The sequence below is a fragment of the Cyrtonyx montezumae genome, unplaced genomic scaffold (assembly GCF_038088225.1).
Source record: "Cyrtonyx montezumae isolate F1298 unplaced genomic scaffold, pur_monq_1.0 scaffold_8, whole genome shotgun sequence".
NCBI classification, from domain to species: domain Eukaryota; kingdom Metazoa; phylum Chordata; class Aves; order Galliformes; family Odontophoridae; genus Cyrtonyx; species Cyrtonyx montezumae.
This window is the reverse complement of record NW_027072089.1, coordinates 61,731,482-61,756,707: the sequence shown is the minus strand read 5'-3', so window position 1 is coordinate 61,756,707 and position 25,226 is coordinate 61,731,482. Positions and strand designations below refer to the sequence as shown.

The following is a 25,226-nucleotide window of genomic DNA, read 5'->3' as shown; positions in this document are numbered from 1 at the left end:
TTGATTTTTTATTAACCTTGCTCTTACCAATTGTTTAAATATTGATACTCGACTTTTAGAACTGAGATTTTATTGATTCTTCAGCTACATCTGATTCATATGTACAAGATAAGCCACTTTCTGTTAGACATCTTCCCCTCAGGTCATAGCTTGATGGACTTACAAACTTCACACAGCAACCTGGGTATGAGCAAATGGACTTTTTGAGATAAAGTTTGGAAAATGGCTCACTAGATCATGTATTTATTTGATTTCCCTACGGACAAGAAGCAACAGACCTTACATTAGGGTCCTGCAGGCTGGAGGTCTTACTGGGATTTACAAAAGAGGTCTCTTCTTTCACAGCCTGTTAAAAGAAGGAGATAAAGTTTAGTACAACATCCATACGCTTAGGATTATATATATTCATCTTAAAATATTCCTGCAAGTACCTCATAAAACTGCAATGACCAAAATGCCTTCTCTGATCAGACTTAAGAAGCACAGGTATTTTTTAAATCATTGTCTAACACTGAGTTTTACTGTGATGAGCTACAGCATACAACATCAAGACCAACAGCGATAGGAAGAGATTGGGTAAGGATAAGGGAGGGGAAGCAAAGGAACACAGATATTAATGTTTCTCCCAGAAAGCAGAAAAAATAAAAATCAGTCCAGGCAAACATGCTGATATTTGAGTTGCTCTTTCAATTGAAGTAAAATAAATATTTATGTAGTCTAATCAAAACCATGCCAACTCGCCAGCTTTTCATTCAGTCGTTAGAAAAATATACTGAAAAAATGAGATCCCCTACAAATAATCACTCTGCACATGCAGTTCACAGAAAATCTCACCCACTACTGCTCCCTGCTAAATTACAGCATCCTGTGTCTCCCATATCATTTGTCTACGGAGTAGAAAATACTAACACTGAAAAATGACTTACATGGAAATTGCTTGATTGCCCAGGAAAAGCCCAGTTTAGGCAGCTGTTAGTAGATTATACTCATCAACTGAGACACAGGGTTCCACAATCCATGTGTAAATGCCCATGTCAGGGCAACACTGCACCTCTCTATAGAAAGTACTGGCTGAAGACACAAAAGTATCTCCAAATCAGTAATGGACTTGGCAGGCCTTGACATTTCCATTCTTTTTAATGGATAGATGGAGCTGATGCAGGTCTACAACAGAGTGATTCTTCAGTGCTCAACATCTGAACCATAATAATTTGAGGGCACTGGTGGAGATCAAATTGCATTAAATGTGTCAGTCTCATTCAGCTCAATGAGAATGAGACAGGTTCCTTCAAATCAAATAAAAGGATTTTACAGTCATATAAAAAAATGTAAATTTGACAAGATATTCAACACAGATCAATACGTTCCATTTGAGGGTGCTCATAAGAAAAAAGGAAATTAAGGCAAGAGTTTCTTCTATACCTTGGTAGTAAACTAAAAAATATCAGTTGCAATGCTCAAGTGCTTGGAGAAATCACCCAAGTTGTGATAGTTTAAGGTTAGTTTCCCCCTTGTGCCTGGGTGAACAAACCCCCCATTCCCACTTTGCAGCTCAGCTTCAGCCATAGTGGGAATAAATGCTGCACCCTTGTACAGACAGTTACCTGTAAGGTCCATTAAACCGGGAAGTCTGATAGAAAGAGAATTAATTCCTGAGCCTGCTTCAGAGCAGGCAAATATCTGAGGTGATGAGATAGGCAGTATTTTGACTTATGGCTCTCCTCAACCCTTCCCTCTAGAGTTGTTGCACCTTATATCTTAATGCTGAAACCATCATCATCATCTTCAGCAGGTCTATCCCCCTCCTGGGGGACTGGTTTGCACAAAGGGAAACAGGGCCGGCAGTAGGCACTGATTTAGCATGGATAGAAGTTTCCTAAGTCCCCTGCAAATGCTCTAAGTAGTAAGGAGTCAGATAAAGAAGGGACACAATCAAACCACTGCTACCATTGTAACACAGCCACCAAATGTTTTACAGCAGAAGTTTTCAGTGAATTAGCATCATGCCATGAATAATTTCAGAACCAGCAGCGTTATTTTTTACTTTTAAAAAAATTGTAATCATAAGAAATTTAACTCAGTTCTAGAAAATATGGTGTGGTTTTTTTTTCCTACTGATCTCCTGGTAGCTCTGTCTAGCCTAATATTTAGTCACAATCTAGTGCTTTCTTGAAAGGAAAGAACATGTGATTTTTTTTTTTTAAGGAATTGAGAGAAAGCATGAAAATCACTCTTGACACAGAAGAGCACTGAAGTAATTTTTCTTTGTTCTGCAGAAATTATAATGCTTTTTATAAAGCTGTTGGGTTTCTGAAAGCTGTAAATATGAATCCACCCATCAGGAACTTAATACACAGCGTCTTCTTTCACACTGATGTCTTAGCAACATCTTATTGTTAAGCTTGACAAGCTAGCTGTTTATTATGTGTCAAATTGGCTACCTTTTAAAACCATAATCTTTACTTTATTCCAATTTTCACCAAATTAATTGAGCTGTGCTTTGAGATGCACTTGAACACAACAATAAAGAGAACATGGGGGTGGAGGATGCAGTGCAGGGGCTGCGACCAGGATTGAAATGATTAAAATTCCACCTACTTAAACACCATAAGATCTCATTAGCCAGTTGAGAAGGCTTCATTGTATTATTCCCTAACAACTGGCCCTTGGTTTCTTCTGTGTTCTGTGGCCACATTACCATCTTCTTTTGACTTCTCTACAAAAAAGAAGGTTAAGCCTACTTCTCATGAGGTAGCATACTAAGCAGCATGAACAGCATACTGAGAAATCTCCTTTGTATTATTTTTTTCCATTATCACTCATGCTTCAGAGAACAGAAGAGACCAGGGTACCTACAGATAAATACTGTTGATTAGTAAACAAGTAATCCCACTCTAAACTGGGGGGGAGAGAAATGGAGGAGCCTGAGGCCAAGCCTCAGGTGATGCAAGTGTGCACTGGCAAGTGCACATCAGTAAGGATGAGGTAATTCTCCCCAGCTCTACACCTCTCTATGCCTATGGATGAACAGCCATAGGAAAACGTTACACCTGTGAACATTTCTGCAAAGGTCCTCAGCCATCAGTACTTTTGCTTTACCTGGTCCCTTGCTGAGCTTTTCTTCTTGGTTTGTTTTCAGAAGAAAGTATGTAAGTCATCAGTTTTTCCTTCTAATTAAGCAAATAACACTCAATAACTGTGCAAGGACACACTCAACATTATTGTAAAGATGTGTCCCATAACATAAAATGAGGGTTATGATTGCACACACCACACACATACACTCACAGTAATAATTTATATAGAATCAGATTCACTTGCTAATTACCCAAAGAGAAACAAGCTGGTTCTTCTGGCTACCAGACTACAAAGCAAACAAAATTAAAGGTTGATCCATAAATCAATTCACACAATATAATTCTCTTTTTCTCCTTTCTTATCTGCCCTGGGCCCACAGCAAAAATATAGAAATAAAAAATCTTAATGTTACGCTTTCATATGCCATTAGCTTTCTCAACAGTGCTAGAAAAGAAAGCATTATTTTCTCATTCCAGTGACAAGAGACATACATGAAGAGAAATGCCATTGCACAGATTCTTTTCATAGGTAACAGCTAAGAAAATTTAGTATGAAAAGAAGAGAAAATCATTTGAGTAACAGCAAAATCATCTTGGGTATCCCTCCTCCGTCACAAGGTGAGTTGCTGTGGCTCTCATCCTATTTGATCCACAACAGGAATCACATGAATCAGCAAAAAGGCTTTGTAGAGAATCTGATCACTGCAGCCAAGAGCCAGGATCTTGTTTTAGTAAGAAAAGGGTTTGAAAGGTTCTTATGATACACATAGCAATTTCACAAAGTCCTCGGTCAAAGGAAGTAACAACACAGCTTTCATATGTTTGGAGATCTTCAGCAGTGAAGAAGCTATGGCTCTCAGTGCAGTGGTCTGGAAATACTTGACACTGTTTGCCCTTTCTGGCTGTGTAAGGATGCCTAGGAGGCCTGATGCTTAACAAGTTTTGTTATGTTGGATCTGAGAGTCCCAGCCCAATTGCTTCTCTTTCCTTACCCTGAAAACTTCTGGAGAGTTTATTGCTCATCCAATGTGGGTGACTAACAGCAAAGGCTGCAGCAAGGCATCGTGTGCACTGGGAGCTGTGCAGGCTTCTCCCACCACCCAAACATCTCAGTCACAACCTGCTGTAACTGTTTAATTCCAGCCCTGATCTCTGGGCAAAGACAGTCAAATTGTGAGGCTGCGTTTTGCTGTCAGTAAGGATGCGTAAAGGGAGGGAAGAGAAGAAAGCAAACAGGAACTCCTTTGTGACAGAAAGAGGTTAAAAAGTTGGAAAAGCTGATGGTTTCAAGGTACTTAAGTCAATATCTAATGAAAACTGCGAGCTCCTCAGGGAATCCAGAAGGATTTCTTTAAGTCCTGTTAAAAGAGAGACTGTTTAAGATTATAAATCCTCAAGTGTCTTCCCTTCACCTACTCTATTTTCATTCATGACCTGATTAGGGTTTGAATCCAGGGTTTGGAGCTTTATCCTTATGCAGATAAAGCTCCAAAGACTCAGTTTATATAAAGACAGTGAATTATTTCTAGGAGCAATGGCAAATATACCTGGACATTCAGGACAACAAGTGCTTACACTTGAATCTTTCTATAAAGGGCACCACCAAAAAGGTAAAGAATCACCAAAAATGTAGCCGAGATCCCTGAGTAGCTTCAATTAACACACCCTTTCTACTATAAATAATGCATATGTCCTAGTCTCATTTACATCTGTAGCAATGGCTTGCATCTGTGTAGAGAATACAGGCTACAAGATGATACTGGTACCCATGCATGACCTGAGACATTTCCTGCAGCACAGCTCAGTCCTCTTCTGGAGGCAGCTCAAGTCAGCACAAGCAACATGCACTTCTCCACGTTTGAAAAACTTGAAGCAAAACTGCATCATCACCACCTGCACCTGCTTCTTGAACAGAGAGGGAAGAGAGAGATGGCAACTGACACCAGTATAAAAATCTAAGTGTGTATAGGATTGCGAAGAAAGGTAGTGTGAGAAAGGGACCAGAGGAATGAATGTGCCTCTGTTTATTAAGAATCAAGGCAGGGGAATGAATTGCTGAAGAACCTAGACCTGTCCAAGAAGATCCTGACCAAGACTTTCCCCTGGGGCTGACAAAACAGAAGCAGAGAATAGAGTATTGACTGGCAGGGCTGTGCCTGGGAAGAGGAGGAAAAAACCTCAGGGAAAGAACCAGAGATCAGGGGAATTCATGGTGGGGAATGGGATTCTGCATGTTCTTGCTTATAAAATAACTTCACATCCCCAAACCACCTTTTTCCATCACTTTTGTCCTAACAAGCAACCCACAGCTGCAAGAGGCTGAGAATACAAAACACCACTTGCAGAAGACTTCTGGAACAAAACACAAGTTCTAAGCCAAAAGAAGAAGCCCTGCTGAGATGGTTGTACATTTGCTCAGGAGCCTGCACTTAATGCCAAGGATAATTAGGATTTGTCCACACCCAAGTGGATATAAACCAAAATCTGCTTGTATCTTGTGCCCATCAGTTGGGCCACAGACTTGCTTGGCAAAATGGGCATTTAGTGATACTAACAAGTTGTCCAGTCAATCACAGTATATCAGCACTGACTCATGCAAGCTGCAAAGGGGTTCTAAATGACAGGCAGAGCTGGGCTTTTGTATTCCAGCAGCTCCTCATTGCTGCTTTATACCTCTCTCTCTCTCAAATGAAGAGTCTGGAATAAATGGAAAAAGAAAAAAAAAAGACTAAAAAGAAAAATGCCAGCTGCTTTGCAGTGTTTAGTGCTCCCCTGGAGCTTAATTATGTGGGAACTGTGATACGCAGTCTGTCAGCTGGAAGGTGGCAGATCCCTGTGGCACAGTTTGAAGGGTGTGTTGTGAAATACTGTGGTTTTGTTCTAGACTGACAGATACCCCCGGTAGGGCAACCTACAGATTCCCTCAGTAATGTGTGGGTTCCTCACATTTCTCACCTGTGGTGCCTACACCAGCGTGCTCCTGGACCAAATTTCAAGTATCTCCATGCACACTGTACTTTGATTCTCCGACTTGCAGAATGGCACAGAAATATTTCCACCTTCACCACATAAATAAAGTCACTCTTGCTAGTCTCCTGCTGCTCTATAACTCTAAACCACACACAGGGCTCAGCGAATGTCACTGTACATTTAGAAATGTTCAATCTCTAAGTCGGGGCTATAGCCATGGGAGATGGTATACTGCCCCCTAGGAAAACGAAAAACAGCTCTTCAGCATGATTCTGAAATGAGGTAGTGCAGAAACCATCTTGCAGGATGTATTCGGGGGTTGGACTCGATGATCTCTTGAGGTCCCTTCCAACCCCTATGATTCTATGATTTTCAAATGTATTACATTATTCTCCCTATTTTTACATTTGAAATCGTAAGTACTGGAATCCTTTATTTCTAAGACCCTGTCAAGTTGATGTCTAGTTGCCAAAAGGAATGAAAACTATATAAAATTTCATGCCCTAGATTTCACTTTTCACTCACAAACATATACTCCATTGCCAGCATTAATGACAAAGAGCTTCTTCTCTATGCAGGACGTGCCTTTATAAACCTGTCACATCTTGATGTTAGTAGCACGTGGTATTGAAAACATCCTCACTGCTTAGAAGAGAGAGCTGGTACGAACATTTCAAGCAACAGTTTGTTAATTTTGGATCTGATCACACAGTGCATCAATATGTTGTTCACACTTTTACACCCAACTATATGATAATGTCCTGTGAAATTTCATAAAGGATGGTTTAGGCCATACACTTTTGAGGGTGTTTAAAAACTAGATTAGTAGATACTCTATCCAGCTTTTAAGAGAACATTTTATTTCAAATAGAACATGCATAAGACATGGTCTGGTTCTTTCTCCTTCCTTTTACAAGAACAAGGGGAGCAAATCCTCAGCTTCTTGTGATACCATATAATAAAGAAACATCTGTGGTGTTGAGGAAATGAACATGAGGAAAATCAGCCTGTGTTTCTTTACAGTAACTGGAATAGACTTTTCTTTATAGAAAGTAGATGTACTTCTTGGCCAGGCTGCCTTGTAAATTGAAATATGTCAGTACAGAAGACAAGAGATGAGAAATTTGAGAGTACGCTTTTAAAAGAATAAGGCCAGAAGGCTTCTCAAGGATTTACTGAAGTCAAAAGACAGTGCTGGGATGAGGACAGCAGGGTTAGTCCTTCAGACATACTGGGCAACAGGAGATGACAGATATGGTCAAAGAGGGGCACAATCACAGCCCTGAAGGAATACATGGAATTCAGTGGTTGTCTGCTCTTTGAAAAGGATGCTCTAAGTATCTCTGAGCATCATAGTACCATCCTGGCTCCCTTTTCCCTGAAGGTGACTAAACTGCCACTGGGAAATGGTTTAGTTACTCGTATTCAGTGAGATTTCAATGCAGCAGGGAGTACAGGAGATAACTGAGAATTTTTATGGCAAGTTGGTAAGGCAGTTTAATGGGACTCCAAGTAGCTCCCTCCATCCACCCATTTTCTAGGTGACAGACGATGCATTACTGCTGCCTCCTTCACCTTTTTTCTACTTTTCCCCCCACTTGCCCAGTCACAGCTTCTTACTGTAATGGCTGACCACTGCCTCATCTCTACCTACGTCTTTTTGGAATGTATTTGGGAAGGATAATCATTCATACATGTGCAGGGAGAACTCATCTCAGTATCCGAGGCATTTCTGTGGCTAAGAAGGGAGCTGGAGGAGGATTTCCAAGTAAAGGTCCTAGCTTGCTGGCTACCCCTCTTAAGCCATATTCCTTTAGCACTACAGGAATTTCAGACTGAACTGCATGCCATTATATTTCCACAATATATCCTGCAGCAGTCTTCCTTCCATTTTTTCAACCTGAAATCATAAGGGGCAAAGCCTACTGACATGTATTTAATCCAACCTGACTGCTAAAGCCTTGTGTGTATGAAGAAAACAACGTGTGTATGAAGGAAAAAGAGAGATGCTCAGCTTGTTCTGAACCTTACTTGACAGACAGCAGCAGTTAAAGAACAGTTATGGCATGATGAAAAAAACCAACAGTTATGGCATGATAAGAAACCCAGGATGTTCTCCCTCAGAAGACCTCAGGGTGAAAAATGAAGTCAGGGCGAAAAATGAAGTCAGGGCAGGTGAACTGAGAGATGCATATGTTTAGCACATTTCCTGTCTTGCCTTGGTAATGCTGTACTCTGAATGCAGCAGCACACACTGCTTCCAGTCTTTAACTATCCAGTCAAACACGATCATTAAGTATATTCTGGGGAAAATACAAACGTGAGAAATACACCATGACATCCTGTAGAAAACAGTCACAGAGGAAAAACAGAGGGCAAAACCAAGGGCAATCAGACAAGAAAGAGACTGCATAAAACACAGCTGATATGGCACAGATTTCAGAAAGAGGTGAGAACTGATTTAAGCAAAACAAATAAAAAAAAAACCAACCTTCCTTCCCTTGTATAATGTCAGATTTATTTTTGTTTGTGAAATCTAAGGCAATCAGAATTTAAAAAAAAAATAAAAAGATAATTCCTTAGGTCTAGGTAGACCAGAGGTAATCTAGTTCTCAGATGAAAGATCTGCCAGGGAACAACAAATACACAAAGATGATTGTTAACAAAATCTTTCCAGGGCAAGCTGACCAGCTGTGTTATTGTGAAAAGACACTAAGTGATGGAAACACTGACATAATTTGTATTCCAAGAGAATAGCATGCACAAGGACAACATAGGAACTTGGGATAAGTCATAAAAATCATTCTGCCTCTACTTTTGTTCCTAGGGCATTCCATTTGGCTTTATTTTCAGCACAAATAGCATTACCTTTTGTCCACTAATTACACTTGCAAAAAAATCGTATATTTTAGGTTTCACTTAGATTTACCTCTCACTGGGAAATTACCTTGTTACAGTCCTGCCACCTAACAGTAGCTTTCATTTGCATGGTATTGCTGCAAAACTTGTGGTGTCTTTGAAATGTGGTGTGTATCTGATGTCAGCACTGACCAAGCAGTAAAAATAGCAGCATGTACAAGGCACACTAAGAAGATAACATTCCACATTAGACATCTGAAGTTAATCCCCTAAAAAAAGGCTGCATTTGGTTGCATAATGTTATTTTACAACACCCTTAGCCATAGTTTCCATGCTGGGCAGCCTCAGAAAACTCCAGAGGTTAATGCTTCTCAGGTGCAAAGTAAGCAACAGCTGGAGTGACAGAATCAGAACACAGAGATTTCCTGAGACACTCTCAGCTGTATTATTCGTGTCAGTACAGACAAATTTCCCATTTCCATCATATCAATCACAGTGACATACCTGAAGAAACTGCAGAGCAGCTAGAGAAAGCTACGTCAATATGGATACACCTGATAAAATAAGGAGATTCCTCAAGAGTGACATGGTTTTGGAAAATTGTTGTAAGCTATACCTAAATTAGGAAGAGGAAATATCAAGCACAGATTACCTGGGTGCCTACTCTGAAAGCAGCTTCTACTTGAGCTTTAAGGATGTTGCACTTCATATGTTCAGGGACTGAAGAAGGAGACACAGGGGGATGAAGGGTCTTCTCAGGAACCTTTTTCTCTTCAACCTGTATTTAATAGAAAAGACAAGCACAATGACATGTATTAGAAAGATGTACCAGCAGGGTGAAGTAAGACTTCTGCATGCAACAACTCGATTCACCAATGCAGGATAAAACTTAGATGTTATTAATCAAATGAATATGTCTTAGAATAAAACATTTCAGAACACTGAATGACTTGATACTACTACCACAACAACAACAACAACAAAACATCAGGAAAGTCTGAGTAATAGAAGAACTGTAGCACAGCTGGAGATGGAGAAAGCCCAGCCAGGCTCTGAAGTGACTGCCAAACCTGTGATCACACTAAGGAAGCACATTACCTCCAGAACATTCCGGGCAGACAGAAGTGGGAAAGTTGCACAGCATTCAACTTGCAGTGAACGCTGGTTTCTTATACCTCTCTAAGAATGTAAAGGAGCTTTGGAAATTTAACCAGAGGGATTTGAAGGGACATCCACATAACTGCAAGCCAAGTGAGTTCTCCTTTATCAGAGTGTTTAAACATTGCTGCTGCTGCTTCCGCTCACCTGATGTCAACCCCTTACCTACTCAGTGTTCTGGATCACAAATCTAAAGCCTCAGGACAGCTAGCTTAGTGACCTGTTCAAACATGACCTAAAAGTTTCATGCCTTGAACAAACAACATCCAGCAGAAATGCCAGCATGAATAAATTTCCCATGCAGAAAAAAAGAAAATAAAAGGACAATGTAATACTAATGTATAAACAAACAGGGTATGAAAGAAACCTGGCTTGTAAATCCAAACACAACCAATCACATCGTAATTCCTCACATTTTTAAAGAAGAATTGGCTGTTATGCCATTGCTAACTTTCCTGTTCTTTCTGGAAATGAGGTCTGGACTACACATGAATAATAGCCCACGTTATGCTTTCATTTTCCTCTCGTTTTGCTATGAAGAGTGAGTGGCTGCATATGCCCAGACAGACGGGAGCATAATGCTGTTATTCAGACCTCACTGGGCTCCCTGTAACCTCCTGTCCAGCTGGAACACACACAAGGCATCAGGAAACCAGACCCAGCGTATCCTTGAGGTTCACCTCTGGCAAAGTACATATCAAGATGGAACAGGCCAATTTTTACTCATTGTTTCTATATTAAATCACCATATGATTAGCCCTTAGTTTTCAAAATCTGTCTCCTTTTATCCTTCCTTCTGCCACCCCCTGGGCTTTTCCACAGGCTGATGGTAACTAAAACCTTAGTGAATCTTCTCTCAGATCCAAGATCAACCATAGACAAAAAAGAACTTCAACATTCAGGGGCACTTACTTTAAGTGAAGCAAATCACAAATACAATTTTGTTGACTGAGGAGACTATTCTGCAAATGCTACTGGGGGAAGAGCCAGAGTTGTACTGAGACTGCAAGATATTTATCATGTGTTCTCAAAGCTGGTCCAGCAAGCTCCTGTACTCAAAATGTCAAAGCTGCCAGGTACGATCTTAAACAACTTATTGCTAAAGGACTGCCCATACGGAGATTTTTCTTTCTCTGTCAAATCTCGAGTAACTCTTAAGGGCTTATTTGCCAAGCCACATTTACTACTTTTAATGGAAGATATTTTTGGACATTTCATTCTCTTCACTTTACTCTTACGGGGAAAAGAAAATATTAAAAATGAAAAGTGACAGCTTCTGGCTGGAGCAACTTACAGAACTGTAGCTATCTATTTAGTCTTCACTGTTCTGGCAAGCATCTGAAAAAGAAATATTCATTTGCCATGTCTTTTTTTTTCCTTTTTTTTTTTCTGGGGTACTCATGAAGATTAAGAAATTGAGAAAATAAAAAAGGAAAAAAAAAACACAAACAAACACATAGAGAAAGTACAACTTTTCCTTATCAACAGCCTTGCCAACCATAGCACACTGCTGTACTCTTCAAAAGAGCTGCCACTGTTGTCAACTTTTAATAGTATTGATTTCTAACAGCAAAAAGAGTAACGCGCTAAGCAATGACATTTCTAAAGGCCATGCAAAACCCTACCTTTGTTTTAACACTGGATTCTAATTAAATAGCATTTCAGCGAAGCAAGATTAAGTAATTGCATTTCACTAACTAAATCAAGATAACCGATGCTTACTAGGCCACAAGCTTGCTTCATAGCCTGTTATTCTACCTGTTACCCGGTATACTGGGTATCAATCCCAAAATATTGGGATATTTTCCAGTCCTTATGTTCTTCTCCTGCCCAGTTTCCCCATTCTGACCAAGAATCCTCAGGCCTGTACTGTAACTGGGAATCCCCAACAGGTCTAAGCCACCTGCTGTACTTAGGATTATATCAGGATACATCCCCAGTGTGGTCCTTGATGTGCACGTCTCACACTGAGATTCTTGGCTGAAAATGGGCACTGAGTTCTGCACCAGCCTTTATCTGGGTCAGACTATAAGGTCTCAGCCTTCAAGCAAGCAAAGCTCACTTGCATCCAACCGTGAGCAGCAGCAGCTCTGCAGACTGCCCACAGGTGAGCAGACACTGCTGCTGCCTGGGCTCATCTTGCTCCCCAGGTGCTGAGCCAGAAGCCCAAGGCCACTGCCTCTGCTTACCGCCAGAGGAAATTTGACTGCACACAAACATTAACAGGGCTTGGGGCTGCTCAACCTGACCCAGAGTCCTGTAGCTTCTGAAGAAAAGGCAAACACATCTCTGCCAACCTGCCTTGGCAACAACAAAGCCTCTTCCACCGTGCAGCACACTTTGAATCAGCCCTGAACTCAGCCCTCACACAGCTGATTATCTGAGCCTATTAGACATACATTCACAGTGGCACCCAAGATCCAGATGAAATGTGAACTCGAATCACTGAACAAAGTAGCAACTTGTTATTTCAGACTATTAGCACTTCTAAGCAGCTATGTAAGTTCCCATTGTTCTTTAGTGCCATCAGTCTTTACATATAACCTCATATGGGATGAGATTCAATAAGGCCAAGTGCCAGGTCCTGCACTTTGGCCACAATAACCCCATGCAATGCTATAGGCTTGGGGCAGAATGGCTTGAAGAATGTAGAGAGGAAAAGGACCTGGGGGTGTTGGTTGATGCTCGGCTTAACATGAGCCAGCAGTGTGCCCAGGTGGCCAAGAAGGCCAACAGCATCCTGGCCTGTATTAGAAATAGTGTAGCCAGCAGGAGCAGGGAGGTGATCATCCCCCTGTACTCAGCTCTGGTGCGGCCGCACCTTGAGTACTGTGTTCAGTTTTGGGCCCCTCACTACAAGAAGGACATTGAGGCCCTGGAGCGTGTTCAGAGAAGGGCAACAAAACTGGTGAGGGGTCTGGAGCACAAGTCTTATGAGGAGCGGCTGAGGGAGCTGGGATTGTTCAGTCTGGAGAAGAGGAGGCTCAGAGGAGACCTTATTGCACTCTACCACTTCCTGAAGGGGGGTTGTGGTGAGGAGGGGGTGGGCCTCTTCTCCCTGATAAATAATGACAGGACGAGAGGGAATGGCCACAAGTTGCACCGGGGAAGATTTAGATTAGACCTGAGGAAACATTTTTTCTCTGAAAGAGTGTTCAGGCACTGGAATGGCCTGCCTAGGGAGGTGGTTGAGGCACCGTCCCTAGCACTGTTCAAGAAGCGTTTAGATGAGGTGCTAAGGGATTTGATTTAGTAGTTCAGTGGGTAGGGATGGTGATGGGAGGATGGTTGGACTAGACGATCTTGTAGGTCCTTTCCAACCTAATGTATCTATGAATCTATGAATCTATAACCCTGTTAATCTCCTAATTAATCTCCTCAAGTATCACTGTCACTGAGGAGGAAAAAAATGACTACACAAATACACACTGTAACTTCAACAGTTCATTTTCCTAGTTAATAACAAAATATCTAAAACCTGACTGCACTATGGAGTCTTTATATACTCCTGCTGCAAGGAGGAGAGCTGTAATATACTTTATTTTGCCACAGAATAAAGGCATTTTATGTTTCCAGAACCCTTATTGCTTGCACTGATGAGGGAAGCAAGCAGACAGCAGCAGGGTATTTAGATGCTGCACGAGGTTAGCAGTTATTAAAGTTTATAAACAAAAATAAAATTAAGAGCATTCAGTGTGGAAGTCATTAGTAGTCTAAATATGGCACAATGTTAATGAAACTTCCTATTTTATTATTTCTTATTATGCACTTCTGAAATGTCTGAGATGCTAGTTTTAAGTAACTGAGAGTCAAAATTGCATTTGAAATAAATAAACTTCTTGCTTAAAACTGCATCTAAATTTAACCTAAATGGTCTATAAATGGGAAAAAAAAAGTCTACATCAACCTAAAATACCTGATGGCACTCCAGTATTCCATATCCACTTCCTCTGGTGCTATAAGATAGCAATGCATTCATATCACTCTCACCACTGATGCAGAACTTTATTTTTCCAGAGGGGGAGATTGCGTTTAAATGGATTTGATAGAAGTGGGGTGAACAAACTTGTATATGTATATATATACATAAAAATTAGATGCATTTTTCTCTTTGCAAATGAGGACTTAGTTTTACTTTTCTCTTCTCAAATATTTACTTTAAATTCAATTACATTCACTGACACTAGAACGTAAGGCAGATTTGTACAGTGTTAGATACTGATGACACAAGCTTAGGTTTGCAAAGCTAACTGAATATTAAGTACACATACAGAATACAAAAATGAAACACAGCAATACCATTTCTATCCTTAACATTTCCATACCCACTGTTCTGAAAGGTTCATTTTTTGTTCCACATCCAACTTCTTACCAATAGAAATATTAGTTATCTTTTGCCTCTGATAATTTATCAGTACTTTTTTAGCCAAACAATTGGTTCAATACACATATTTGGCTCAGGACAAATGAATAATTTGTTTAGGGTGTGTTGTTCATTGTTAGTAATCACGGTAGGAGGCAAAATTTTAATGATGACAGCATTCTTATGCTGATTCTGCATTACCTCTGTCAGTCAAAACCCTTGGCTTCCTAGGAGTCATCTATACCTGCTAACATGTATGAAAATCTAGTCACTTTCACCTCCTTCTCATTAGAAAATTTATATAAAATTTTCCATATGATAAGTAGCAATTACGAACAGACATCATAATGGAAACACCTGTTTGATTATGTGCTATTCTTACTGGAGAAATAATTAGAAAGCAGGAGCTGCATATTTTATTAGAACAACATATCACAAAATATATATTATATATATCACACAAATATATCACAAAATATTATTTAATATTATTAGACTCTGCTTCTGTCAGTGCCAAACTTCATGACAGTGTCACTGGGCTATACTAGCTTTGTTTCCCAGAGTATAGCCTCTGCTCAGTGCAGTAAACTGAAGAGCCAACAGACTGTGAGCTTTGCACAGCCTCTATATGAAGGCCTGCCAGGCTTCCTTTGTCTGCATCTTTCTTGGCCTGCCTGCTGCTTTGTTTTCCTAGGTCCTGCTGTTGCAGCAATCACTTTATATAAATAATGGTAACACGAGCAGTCAATTCTTTGTAGAAAGACATATGACTAACAGAATTATGTTGTATAAAGCAATACAGGGCTGGTATGGCAACAGGGACCTTGTGAGGAAAAGACATGAGGATGTGGTGAGGAGAAACACAGGTCTGGGATGATAACAGTAGGGGGACAGGCTGGGGCTGGAGACCCCTTGATAATAAAGAAATGCAGAACTGGAGCTGAACAAAACTGGTTTCTAGGGGGCAATGAAAGCAACAAAAGCATAGTAGCTAGCAGGTGTGAAGGCCACCAAGTATAGTAAATTTGGATGGGACATGAAGATGCAGATCAATGAAGAAAGACCAAGTGTAAAATCAGGTTAGCAAAAAAATCAGGTTAGCAAAAAAACCATGTTAGCAAAAAAGGCCCCAGGCAGGTCCTAGGAGGAAGAAGAATGAAAATCACATCCCTGCTGCTGAAGTACTCACCATAGCATCCCTTCACCTCAGAGTGAAGCCACCAACCTTAGGACCCAGGAGCACAGAGGATGGTGAGCATAATACCAGTGAAGTGGTAGAAACAACATGAACTGTACCATCATTCTTTCTTCTTCTGTAATAATTATACCCAGACTAATAATGATCAGACTCTAAAGATTTCTGAAACTGTAACTATGCGTTCTTGGTTTTATATTATAAATACACATGTATCCACACGTAGACCAGAGAGGATGAAAACCTATATTCCACAGAAAGGCTTGCAAAAAAGAAAATTAGAATAACATTCTTATCTGCAGCACTTGGCCCTGTGTCTCCTGGAGATTAAGAAATCCACCAGCACAAAAGGGCATGAAACACATTTTGAAATCGACTTTTGTCATTTAGTAGGTGGACAGACATTTCTACAGTACCAAACAGCTCTGGAAAAGAGATTGGACACATCCATTCATCATTCCCATGAGACAGAGTTTGCTGTAGCCAACAATCAAATTAATTAACTGCTGAATCTAATTTACCCAATTTCTTGTTAATTCTCCTCTGGGTTGATTATTAGGCCTGACAAATTCCAGCCCCAAAGCACTTTGCTTGAAAAAATAATAATTAGCAATGGGAAGAGATCAAATGAATATTGGGACTCCACAATAGATGTGGAAACCATTGCTTTGTTCTCAGAAACAGAGTGAGTGAAGCAGCTTCCCAAGTGTTCCACTAGTTTTGTTTAAGCATAATTTCTTTAAGAGGACACAAAACCAGGGAATAAAAAGCACTTCATGGAATAGAAAGCAATGATGTGGTGCAGGAGAAATGTTACAGCTTCACTTTTTTTTTTTTTTTTTGTCAGAAGCTAGACACACTGAGCACTCATTAAAACCTGTTTGCTGCTGGACTCAGTAGGTAGTTAACAACTATAACCAAGGGAGGTTTAAGAAGGCCACACTCTCAGTGGAAAAACCTTGTCAGAGTTCAATGCCATTCAATCCTGTCTAACTTGCCCTGCTGCTTTTGCGCTGCGTGATGCTCAGCAGCATTTCAGCCTGCGGTTAGCCCAACATTTACAGCCCTCCCTTCATCGCTGAAGCCATCTGCGGAGGCTGTTCCATGTTCTACTCAACGCTCAAAGACCAGTGGTTTGTTTGTTTTAGCTTCACAAGCTCTGGGTACACATTTCAGTAGGATCTAAGTCAGAAAATGGTGCTTTGGGAAGGAACCACAAGTGAAGGGCCAAAAGAATTCAAAATGGTCACAACAACGTATTTCTTATAATAAGGGGGCTTGGTTGATGAGATGCTTTCCAGTGGGGCATCTTGGCATATTTCAACAGCACATACAACTGTCAGATGGCTCAGAACAGTAATTTTCATAAATTTTGAGGGCCAAGCCTTTGCACTCACTACACAGTAACTATAGGATCGCTGCCCAGCTCCTAAAATTGAATCCTCTCAGGCTGCCAGCGGAGGGTTTTCATCAGACTGCCTGTGTCTGTTGCCTGGCCTTCTGCAGAGCTTCTGCCAGAAGCAGAAGCAATTAGCAGTTCCTAGTGCTCAGTGCAAGACATTTTCATCAGCTAAGCTTTGACTGATCGAAGTCTCATTGCAGCAGGCACAGGCTGCATTTGCTGTGCAGCTGAATTTATTGAGAGCATTGACCTGCTGTGGTACTGAGTTTTGTTCATTTGTACTTAAATAAATAATCCACCTGACTGTGGATAAGATTCTAGAGCTGTCAGGAAAGGCCAAAGAAAATCATTAGTTATAGAAGAGCTGAATTCTTCCCTTGCCTCGTCTTTGGAGACAAATATTGTGGTATGGTGGAATATAGAACTGAAGTGTTCTAAGTTCTCTTTTAATTTAAAAAAAGGTCATAAATCCACTCATTTTGAGATCACAAGGGTAACACAAGCCAAACTAGTTTAACCACTTCTGCACTATGGTCATCATGGAAGAGTCCTCCAGATGCTTTGCTTTAGCCCTTTTTAGATGCCAAACCGAGCCGTCAATAAGGTCAGTAATGTAGGACTATCTTTTAAAGCACGTTTTGGGCTTTAGATGTAAGTATGTGTTCTGAGCTGGAGTTAAGACAGAGTATCAAGAATTACAACTGAACTACAGTGCTCCCCTCATGTGACACTGGGTATTCACCGGATGAACCCACGAGATGAAGAATTTTCCTTTGGCAAACTATGTCAGTGCTTAATTAGCTTTGCCTATAAAAAACTGTAGTTATTTCCAGTTAAGAATATTTATAGAACCTGGCAAATAACCAGGGAGTGGAGCAGGATTTTCCATTTCCTTATTTACCTCCTTTACAATTTAACTTTTTAGCCCCCTTCATACCAAACAACGACAGCTCTTCACAGCTAGTAATGAATAGATTTGGGCAGAAGTCTAAGATATTTCACCTTGAGACGTTAATTCAGCACCTTCAATACAATGCCTTACAACATAGGTCATTGCCTCATGTCTCTTCTAACAGTTCTTGATGAGGGAAAACCCAGTGCATCAGGGAAGACACAACCTGATAAGTGCTCTTGATATAGAGAGCAGAATAGGATCATTACAGTTTCCACAACATATTGACTTCAATTACCTAGAACATAGAAAAGATAGCCCAATATCTGATTATAACTTCCTTAATGCTTGCTGAGTAGCATTAATAATAAAAAGCTGCCTTCAAATCCAAGGTAAAATAATTTGAGTTTTCCCTTGAACTGACAGAAAACAGTCCAAAAATGTTTGTTTTAACATCTGTATAGTCCCTGGGTGGACAGACCCTCCTCACTGGAATCCAGTGGCAACGTCTCATTGGCTCCACTGGGCTCAGCTCAGGACTAACCCCAGAGTGCTTGCTGCAGACTTCTGTAGCTCTAATCCAGACTCACCTCAAGGCATACCACAGAATAGGGTCAAGTGGATTTTGCCTCATATGGACCCCCTGACCTAGAAGCCTCCAGTAGAAGCAATGAGACACAGCTGTTTTGCCACCCCTGCAGAAGTCCATTGATCAAGCACCCAGTAATATCAATTATCAGAGGAGGAGTTAACACAAACACATCATGTAGAGAAATAACTTCTTGTTTTTTTCTGTATCACTTTAAGTGTTGTTATTTTTTTACAGCTCAGGGCCACCTAAATGATTAACTCTTCACAACCAAACTAAAACTACATCATGACATTGTTGCAGCAGCTTTTGAAATTTTAAAAGGTGAGGAGGGAATTTCTAAATCAAAAAACCAAGCCCCTGCCCCACAAGGAGATGGTGAGAGGTGATAAAAAGCAAGACAGTTAGAGATGAATGTTGATTTGAACTGAAAGTGAAAAGCAGAGGCTTCTGCATATGAAGTGACAAAGGGCTCTCTGTCATATATATGTAAAAATATGTATATATACGCTATACCTTGTTCATGCTGACGTGCAGGGCTGGCCATGGTCCAACTACCTTCACACTCTCCGTTTCTATTTTCTTCAGATGAGAGGTTTCATCATAAAGAAGGGGAAGTCCTGAGCTCAATTCTAAAGAAATGCCCAAGAGAGAGAAAGAAAGAAAACACAGTCTGAAGGGAGGCTACAGAAGAACAGCAGAGCAAGTCACTGAACTATGTTTGAAGAGCTGGAGGTCAGCACACCGTCTTCCCTCTAAGACCATCTAAAATCTTTCAGAAATGTCATAGAATCACAGAATTATAGGGGTTGGAAGGGACCTCTGGAGATCACCTCGTCCAATCCCCTGCTAAAGCAGGTTGCACAGGAAAGTGACCAGGGGAGTCTTGAATTTCTCCAGAGAAGAATACTCTACAACATCTCTGGTGGCTTGCTCCAGTGCCTGTTGGGTCATTTTACCTGTTGGGTCATTTTTCTTTTTTCTCTTTAGCAAAAAATCCCTCCTCCCCCACCCCCCCGGCTCATTTTCTCCCACCCCTACACTTTGGCAGGGCTTTTCCCAGCTTAAGGGCAAGCTTCTTCTTCCAGCCACCCCCTACATGCAATAGAGTTGACACTGATGTCAACCTCACTGACATCAGAGAACTTATTTATGCGGCCAAGGTGCCTCTCTCAGAACATGTGATGTGTACAGAGATCAGAGTATAGCTTTTGGCTCCACTCAGATATCTTTATTTATATGCCAGTCTCTTTAAGAATGTTGTCAGGAATTTGCTGTGCTTTGTCAACAGAGATTTTGAGCAAAGACAAAAGACAAGATTTTGAGCACTGACAGAGAAAGACAAGGTAAAATATTTTTGTGACACAGCATCCTAGGGATGGTGTGGCATATTTGCAAGTATTCTGAGAAAAATGAGAGCTTCATTGCATGATGATTTAACGAATCCCTCCCTCCTTCTGCATTTCTTTTTGCCATAGATTCTAGGTAATAATAGTTGGGAACAATTCAGTACTCTCTGGAGTCTGATTCAAAGCCCAGTGAAATCAATAAAAGCTTTGCACTGCCTGCAGTTCCGTTTGGATCAGTTTCTTAAGCTGTCCTAAGAATATTAAATATTGCTCACTCAAGATCTAATTCTACAGCTGTTTAAATATACATTAAGGGCTTTGCTGACTAGAGACAAACTGCTAATGCCAGATTAGAGGGATATAAGCAAAAAGCTACTGTGGCACAGGTGAAACATAGTCAGAAGTAACAGTGGCCTAGAAGGGGTTACGACATCAGCACTAATCTCCCATTGGTGGTCACTCATCAAAAGCTGATGATGGCAAAGTTCAGCATTTCTAACATTATGGTTGCTTCCATGGACATAATACTGTGAAACCACCTGACTGTACCAGTGAAAAAATTATCCCAGCCATCAGATAAGACTACATGGTGATTCTTTTTAAAGAAACATGGACACTCTATCACCTGTCAAGAGGAAACAGAGGGGAAAAGTGCATTATTTGAAGTATGCACATTTGCTGCAATTTAAAACTGACGTGTTAGATGGTGGGTTTTTTGTTTTTTGTTTGTTTTTTTGCCTTTGATTTTTTTTAACAGATAGCTTCAGAAACCAAGCAAGCTATTTTAGCCTTTTTATTCAACCTTACAAACAGATAAAAAATACATATATCAATAAAAGGCAAAAAATTGGCATACATTTACTGAGTCAGCATTAGGTCTTGGCAAACCAGGCTTTCATTTCAAGAAAGGATCTGGCAGGACTGTATTTTTACAAAGCAATGTTCCAGCCTGAAATTCAGCCTGTATTTTACCATCCTCTGCTCATGTTTACACAGGGACTTTTGCATCATGCAAGTCAGGAATAAAGGATGTCTTTTTTTTTTTAAAGTGATAACCTGCAGCCTCAGCCCCCTTGCCTGGAAGGCAAGCTGAGCCTCTTCTTCCCATTTGTCATTTTCTGCCATAAAAATTCTGTGGGCTAACATGATGTACTTGTTGGCAGCTGTTTTCTGTGACAGCCCCAGCTGCTGCCAGTGGGTTTGCTCACGTGCACGTGGTAATCCACGTACAACATTGCTGTCCCAGTTCGGCTCAGTGAGCGGTGCTGGCACTGCAAGGCTGGCTGCTGCTAAACACAGTGGTCCCTGGTACAGTGACCGTGAGAATACAAGAGGAAAGATCTCCTGCATGAAAAAATAGACTCTGTGTATTCTAGATTTAAGGTGAAGGGCAGCACTGCAAATACCATAATTAGTCTGAATGCAGGAAAACATCTTCTGCTGAAATGCCTTCGCAAACACACACCAGATTTATTTCACCCAATTTCACTTCTTCCAGTAATCAAAGTAGACAAACAACTTGGAATGTGAAAAATCAGGCAGATCTGGCCTGGGTTTGTTTTCTGTAACAAACTCCCAGGCTGTGTACCTGCTGTGAAACACACAGCAGTATTTTAAAGGGAACCTTGGCTGCCCATACCCGCATGTGCACCTCTCCTTCCCATACCCTGTGAGTCGGCACTGAAATTTTGTAGTTTATCATAGCATATCTATGGGAAGAAAATCCAGGCATATTCTCCCCTCTCTCAATCACATGCTATGTACTGACAAGTGGGCCACTTCAAGTTCCAGTTTGCATACAATTAAAATCACTTCTAAGCTGAGAGATGGGTCTGTCCCGTAGGAACTGGAGCAAGTAACAAAATACTCAAGGTCCCCTGGAAAACCATCATGTAGCCAAGCTGGCATGCACAGCCTCACTACTTTCAGCCTCCAGGGAGGTTTCCATTTGGCTAGGATACTCCTCTTGTGAATCTTCCAGCCTTCCAAGCACGTCCTCTGGAGGTATTTTGGTCACAAGCACCCTTCTTCCTGAAAGTGTCCTCAGGTTAGTGACCACGTACTTCGTAGAAACACTTTCCCAGTGGGAACCCTTTCATACAGCTTTCAGCCAGACAGAAGCCCCTGTGTCCCCACAGTCCTTATCCAGACCTGTGAAAGCATCTCCTCTCTCAGCGTCGGTGTTTCTGGTCCCACACTGCCATACATGAGGTCCCAGAGAGGCAGCTGACAGCCAAGGTGCTGAAGGTTGATCTCCAAATGGAGCTGGCACCCAGCATACAAAGGGGTAGTTTTGATCCAGGGTTTCCAGGGAGGTTGTCCCATCCACACCATCACCACTACAAAAGCACAAGCAGCAGCCTGCTCTAATAGAGGGCTACATTTTGGGGGAAATGCGCTTTTGGGGACCACGACGAGATCTGCATTGAGGCGGCCAGTTGGCATTCAGGACAGCCAGCTTACAAAGCCCCTGTGCAGGAGGCACTCATGTTCCTTTGTGTTTCCTCAAAGGGGCCAAAATCTGGGCTGCTTTGGGAGTCTGGTAGCTGCTGGGCAGAGGATGCAGTGTCTGGCCTGTGTGCTGGAGTAGTGGCCTGGTGCAGGAAACATTATTACTGTTATTACACTTCCCAGCAGAGCAGGGTTGTAGGAATTGGAATCTGGTCCTGCTACAGCACTGCTGGGGCAGATGCTGATGGCCTGCAGGAGATGTGGGGGCCTGGGCCATGAGGAAGCCCCTGGAGAGAGGGACAGGCAGGCCTGCAGTGTCTTCAGGGCCCAGGCCCTCAGCAGCACTGCTGCTGGCATTGGCTGCATTTCCACTGGCATGCTTCACCTCTAATTTGGGAAATAAAAATAGAGGCTGGAACAGAGCCATGGGAAGGCGTCTGGCTCCTGCAGCACCAGGCTGGCAGGCTGCATGCAGCCTTCGGCCCCGCTTCATCAAGCAGACAGCACCCCCTTTCCCATTGGCAGCCTCACCACAGCAATGCCACAGCAGCATTTTCCCTTCTGCAGGTCCTCTGAGGTGGAGCATTCAGTGCACAAGCATAGAGGAGTACAGCAGATCTACTGCAGATTGCTGCTAAGGGAGTAGATTCATCTAAAGCCCCAGCATGCAATTCATATTGCTGCTTAGGACTTGTTTTTCAAACACTCACAATGCCTTCCTTGCATTTTCTTCCTTGTGCTTCGCTGCTAAAATCTGCTGCCTCCTTCTCCTTGGGAAAGAAAACTAAAGAAAAGCTGTCTGGGTTTCTGACACAAAGTTTGAATAAAGCATCTGCACTGACAGGTGCCTATGCACAGCTGCTGAGGGAGGACAGCCAGGAGCCAAGAGCACCTAGCATCATCCATGATGAGATTCTGGTTACAAACTGATACGCATCTGTTAGGGAAACTACCTCAGAGTGACGCACATCCATAAAGCCAAAATACGGACAGAGGAAGACTTAGCATACCCCTGAAGTAAAGAAAATAATAGGTCACACCTTGTTTTGTTCACCTTCTGAAATCCTTATACAGTTACAGCATCTCACACACTGCAGAGTCTATAAATTTGGAGAGCAAGAAACAGGATTGCTCAATGGCAGGGATGTTTTCCTTACAGTTTTTGTGTAAACCTACAAAAATCTGGCCGAGCTATGCACCTTTTACAAGCCCATACATGTGCAGCAGCAGAGATGTATACCTGAACTCTCCAAGGCTATATCAGAAACAGGCAAGTTTCTCTCCTCTTTGCTTTCTACATGCCCAGAGTTTCTCCACAGAACAAGTGAGGGTACTCCACGGGCGGCAGCTGGGGCTGAGTGGGGATCGTCCACATTACTGCCAGCCAAGGTGGTGCCAACCACTGGGACTGAAGTCAGTACGGTGAAGCGTGCCCTTCCTACACACCACAGAGAAAGACATCACTCTGTCTCAAGAAGGAAGAGCACCAGTGCTGTGGAAGACAGTAAACCCCTAGGCATGAAAAGAGTGCTTCTGACAGACGTCTCTCTGTGTCTTTTTGCCAGCGTAAAACAGTTCTTTTTTATACAGCTTCTCAGGTATTTCTGAGCTTTTCTTCTTTTTCTCTGACATTTATGAGAGCCTGTGAATGGGAACGCATCTTTGCCACTCTTACCAAAATCTATGGCATTTGCAGAAGTTTTCTTAAAAAGCCAAGAGAGTTTGTTGCACTGGACTGTACTCAGCCTCAGCACAATATTTTTTCTTCAGCTACTCCTCCCCCACAGCTGTGGACCCCAGTATCAAAACAGAGAGCACAATGGTGTTTGCCCAGTGCTCCAAAATTTCTGCAGCTTGTGCCCAGACATGAAAACAAGAGCCAGATCCGAACAACGAGGGCTGAAGGCCAGCTGGGCAGATCAGCAAAAGACAATGGTGGATGGGGATAGGTTTGCCATATTCAGATAAACAGTAACGATGAAAAAATAACCTGTGCCAAGAAGCTAGAGACTCGGTATCTGTGACTAATTGGATATTTGCTCAGCTGCAGAACACCAACCTAGCACCAAATCCCACAGTCCCATAGCAAAGCCAAGAAACAGTACATCTTGTCTCATTTGCACACAGTACCAAATTAGAAAATAATAAGAAGTATATTCTTCACAGAGGAAAAATGAAAGGTGTGATGTTTTCCTTTCCTTTGCCTCCTTCCCAGAGAAAACCCTAAAACCAGCTCAGCTACTGACACGACGCCGACAGCGGTACACTTACTGTTTGGGTTTGGAACTCCAGAAACAATGTCTTTGCTGTCAGGAGCAAGGGCGCCGTAGTTGGCGTGGTGGTGGTGGTGGCGGTGATGGTGGTGGTGCCTCGCAGGCATTTTTGCGGCATACGGTGCTCCGCCATTCTCCTCAATGTTGAACTGATGCAGATCGCTGTTGTTCAAGGGGTAGCTACAAAATAAATTCAGTTCAAGTTAGAGTGGGAAATGGAAGGATAACTTGCACTTTTGGAGGGAACAGAGTGCAAATTTCCTTTGGGGGGAAAAAAATAGTTTTCTTTATGTTGCAAACAATTTTTAATGACTTCTATACTTTCCTGTTAACAGAAGCATCACAGGATGAGGAAAAAGGACTCCTCTGCTTGTTTGGCATGACTTTAAGGTGAGAATTCTTTCTGATTCTGCACACTGCACAAGCTGTGCTGGAGTCTTTCACCCAGTTACATTCTAACTGAACTATGGAATAGGACTCTCAAAAAACATCAAAATGTGTTTCGCAGGAATTTGCAGTTTCACCCCCAATAGGAAAAAGGTCAGGAAACAAATAATAATTCCTTTAAAGTGAATCTGTCTGAAAAGCAAAGCGAAGAACAGTCCTCGAATTACCTTATATTCCTGTGACAATTTAGGGCTACAAAAT

General features: G+C 41.7%; 1 protein-coding gene across 2 annotated transcripts in view; it reads right to left on the bottom strand.

The window, feature by feature from the left end:
* The window catches only part of EPB41L4B (erythrocyte membrane protein band 4.1 like 4B), a 164,410-nt gene that overhangs the window by 42,525 nt on the left and 96,659 nt on the right, over positions 1–25,226 (bottom strand). For both annotated transcript variants that reach the window (XM_065752645.1, XM_065752647.1), the window contains 4 exons: positions 24,577–24,758; positions 19,022–19,137; positions 9,559–9,684; positions 279–346 (listed from right to left, as the gene is read on the bottom strand). In XM_065752645.1, the coding sequence (XP_065608717.1) occupies positions 279–346; positions 9,559–9,684; positions 19,022–19,137; positions 24,577–24,758 (492 nt within the window). The remainder of the gene's footprint in view (positions 1–278; positions 347–9,558; positions 9,685–19,021; positions 19,138–24,576; positions 24,759–25,226) is intronic.